General features: G+C 46.5%; 1 protein-coding gene across 1 annotated transcript; it reads left to right on the forward strand.

The window, feature by feature from the left end:
• On the forward strand, positions 1-2,493 carry C8H1orf52 (chromosome 8 C1orf52 homolog). Its single transcript, XM_074152511.1, has 3 exons — positions 1-294; positions 378-585; positions 1,801-2,493. Exons 1-3 carry the CDS (start codon positions 28-30, stop codon positions 1,881-1,883), a joined length of 558 nt encoding a protein of 185 aa, XP_074008612.1. The 5' UTR covers positions 1-27; the 3' UTR covers positions 1,884-2,493.
• Positions 2,494-4,008: the final 1,515 nt, after the last annotated feature.

Raw genomic sequence — 4,008 nt, forward strand, 5'->3', positions numbered from 1 at the left:
GCGGTGTCGCGGCGGCAGGCCCCCGCCATGGCGGCGGAGGGAGAGGACCCGTTGGCTTATTTCGCGGCCTACGGGAGCGGCAGCTCCAGCTCCGACTCGGAGCCCGACGAGCCCCAGCCCGACGAGCGGGGGCCGGGAGGCGGCGCGGCGGCGGGGGGCAGCCCGGGAGGACGGCCGAGGCTGCCGCCGCCCGACGAGCTCTTCCGAAGGGTGTCGCAGCCGCCCGCCTTCCTCTACAACCCGCTCAACAAGCAGATCGACTGGGACAGCCGCGTCGTGCGGGCGCCCGAGGAGGTGCGGGGGACGGTCGGGGGAGGGGGGAAGGCCGGGCCGGGTGCCCAGGCCCGGTGTGACGGGTGCCCTGCTCTCTCCTGCAGCCCCCCAAAGAGTTCAAGGTGTGGAAGAGCAACGCCGTGCCCCCGCCGGAGAGCTACAGCCCGCCGGAGAAGAAGCCCCCGCCGGCCCCCGCCGTCGACATGGCCATAAAGTGGTCCAACATCTACGAGGACAACGGGGAGGACGCGCCCCGGCAGGCCGGCAAGGCCAAGTTCCTGCCGGACGAGGAGCAGGAAGCCCTGGCATCGGGTGAGGGCCTGCCCTGGGGCGGCCGGGCTTTCCACGGGCGTGGGAGGGTTCAAACGCGTGTGGGCAGGGAGGCCATGGGGGTGGGTGGGTTCTGCGAGTGGAGACCCCCCTGTTAACAAGTCGAAGGAGATTCTTGCTGGGCTCTTCTGCGTCCGCACTGCTGCTGAAGGGCAGGGCTGCAGGGGTGGCCAGGTGTGCTCTGGTGTTCCTAGGATCAGCGTGGGCTTTCCAGCAACCCCTCTGCTCCCCTTCCATTGGCATTAGTGGAAACTGGGAGCGATTCAAGAGTGTACAGCTGTAGTTCTATGAAGCCAACAGGTTCAGGTGTGGTACTGCTAAAACAGAAAGCGGTATGAGAGCATCTTTAAGGACTGCTGTCTTGACCCGAGGTGTAGATGTAGGGCAGATCATAATGTTTGCAAAACTTGGGGCTTGAGAGAGGAATTAAAAAAACTATCGATATGACAGATTACTGAAGAAAATATTTACTATCCTTTTCAGTTTTAATCATGATACAAGCTGTAATGGTAGTCTAGGAAATAAAAAAATAATTGGCAGGAGGGAGGACTTAATTTTTTAAAAAAGTGCTGGAGAAAGAGGCTAGCCAGTAACAAGCAAGAGAACAAAATCAGAAGAAGAAATTCTGGGTTTTCAGAACATTTGATAATGTTTTGATTTGCCAGTTGTCATCACACCTTTTCCAAGGACTTTTTTTTACTGTCTTGTCCATTTTTTTTCCTGGGTGTTCCTTCCCCAGTGGCAGTTTTTCTGTCTCTGTCTTGCTCCATTTGTTGTGTATGCTTCCCCACCACCACCCCGGTACACATTTCTCTTAGTCAGCCATCATCCAGAGGCTAACAAGATTAACTGTTAATTGATCTTGACATTACTTCCTGCTTCTAAAATGTCATTTTCTAGCTTTTTGTCTTATCTGTTAAAATAAGATATTTTTTAGAACAGGTGCTGTACAGTAGCATAACAAGGCCTCTTCTTATTTATCCTCAATGGTCTGTGGTGGTTGTAACAAGTAATCATTCCTGTCCTGTCCACATATTGTCCACATTCCAAAAATGAGGATATTGTCAGTTAATACAACTGTGGTTTTTCTCCAGGCGTCTCAGACATCGCTAAGTCGGTTGTTCTGGAATGAGGATGGTGTTTAAGAGAAAAATACTGGCTTTGCTGACTTTAATTAATTCTGTCTTTTATTTAAAGATGGTGAAAAAGATGATGAACCAGCTTCTGCCAAGAAACGTAAACTAGACTCTGGGGAGCAGACAAAGAAGAAGAAGTTGTAAGCAGGGCATGCTGGATTTAGCCATAATGAGAATTTCAATGAACTTGCGCTCCTCTGCTGGAATGGGAAACAAATACATGTTTACTGAATTTCTCTCTCCCGTCAGGTAGGGAATTTTATTTCTGTAGTATGCTTGCCTTTTGGAAAGCACAAAATTAAATGGACAGTGTCGTGGTAGAAACTCGTCTACTGAACGAAATTTAAACCTGTTTATTTAAAAGAGGGATTTAGAAGAGGGATCCATTGTGATGGATACTTGTGCTGATGCAAGTTACAGGGTTTTATTTATCAAGAAACCTGGTAACGTGAACTTTTGTGGACCGACTTTTCCATCGTGTCAAAACCTTTTATAAAGGAGTATATACTAAAGATTCTTTAAGTACTGTCCTGTGGTATGTTTGCATAATGTTGTTTTGAAGTGTATGTAAAGACTGCATATTGGTCCCTGGAATAAAACTACATTTGAAAACATCTGTGGCGTAAATACTGCATTGCATGCTTGGTGAATAGGAGGGATGAATTCTGTACTGTATGCATTTCACTGATGTATTTCTTATGACACAACAGATTCCTCAGGGTTTTGTTTGTAATAAATGCACAACTGCAAACTGAAAAAAACGTGGTCCTTATAATGGAGTTTAATATTTGATAATTGGTTTTGATTTTATGTGATCTTCATCCGTGGAATACGAGACTAACTGATGCAGGAAGAATTGCAGCATTTAACGTATTCTTCCTAAAATAGAATCTAGGTATTTATGTAGAAAAAAATTATGACAAAGCTGCGATAGAGTTTTCACTGCCAAATTGTGTTTATTTCAGCACAAACAGTTGTTAATCTTCTCAAAGTGCTAGTCAGTATTTGTTGTATTTGTGATATGCCGCTGCATGGATTTTTGGGTCTGGATATGAAAAAGTATCAGCAAAACTGGGTTGGAGGGAGGGTTGCTCTAGGTTTATATTCAAATAAAGCTTCTGTGCCTTAGGAAATCTGCAGTGAGATTAGGCCTACTAATAGAAATCTATGCAATTAAATTTTTAATTTAGACATAATTTTTATTTTCCTTCTGACTTGGATTAGCTTTAATTTGGGAGAAGAGTTTCTGTATGCATATGTGCTAATATGATAATATTTTTAAGAGTTGTTTTTAAAAAATTCTTTGGAACCTTGATATATCGAAAAATGTATTCATTTTTAGAGAGTATATGAAGTTAGCAACTAAGTTACACGGTTCTAGCCTTGGCAGTGTGATAACGCTTTCTCCAGATCCTTCTCTACCTGCAGACTCCGCAACCGCTCCTTGCCGATTTCACCAGCTGTTGGGCCAAATCGGTGATATATTTCACCCCTTTTGTGCTGCCAGTCTGGAAACGATGCAAAAAGCAGTAGTAGTACACAGCTGAGGCTTCCTGGTGCACCAGCTCTCCTAGCACAAACCCCAGTACCTGACACTGTCGTAGCAAGCTCCAAGGTGAGGGACGGTGCTGTAGGTAAAGCTGATGTGGTGCCAGATCTGTGTACGGTTTCTCATGATCCTCCTTCGGCTGAGGCTGAAGTGGCTGGGTTGGAGCAGGGGCTGGGCTAGCAGGGAGCGGAGCAGAGCTGGCCTCTGGACTTCGAGGGGAAACCTCCCACGCCTTTAATGACGATTCTGCAGAGTTCCAGCTGGGATGAAGACCCCTTCACAGCAGCGATGTCTACTCCTTGCTGAAATAGAGCTTTCACCTGGTGGACAGCTAGTGGAGCGTGACAGCTTAGGAACTGTGGAGATCTGCATTTTGTTGAGTTGAGAGGCTATAAATGCCTGTACTTCGCTTTGTCTAGAATGCTAGTGTAAATTCTCTCTCATTCTTGTAATAGTGCATGAGACTTCCACTAAAAATTAACCATCTAAAGCAGACCAGATCTCTTACAGGAATAGCTGTCTCCATGCAGGTTGATGCAGCCTTACATCATCCACTTCGGGATGTGGATTGTCATAAGCTACTTGGGTGGCTGCTAGTTTCTAGGTCCTGGTCGTCTGGGATCAAACAGTTTCTGTGAGTTTCACTTATAAGGGAAAGGAAGGATGCTTTTCTTGCAGTGCTGAGGGTGTGAAGTCTCTAAATGAAAAGGCTTGCTCTAA

Source organism: Numenius arquata, chromosome 8 (assembly GCF_964106895.1).
Source record: "Numenius arquata chromosome 8, bNumArq3.hap1.1, whole genome shotgun sequence".
In the NCBI taxonomy this organism is placed as follows: Eukaryota; Metazoa; Chordata; class Aves; order Charadriiformes; family Scolopacidae; genus Numenius; species Numenius arquata.

Bases quoted from the DNA above. Each gene is read 5' to 3' on its own strand.
- C8H1orf52 (XM_074152511.1), top strand. From the start codon at position 28: ATGGCGGCGGAGGGAGAGGACCCGTTGGCTTATTTCGCGGCCTACGGG. The intron at 295-377 runs GTGCGGGGGACG...TCTCTCCTGCAG, and splicing joins TCGTGCGGGCGCCCGAGGAG to CCCCCCAAAGAGTTCAAGGT. The intron at 586-1,800 runs GTGAGGGCCTGC...TTTTATTTAAAG, and splicing joins GCAGGAAGCCCTGGCATCGG to ATGGTGAAAAAGATGATGAA.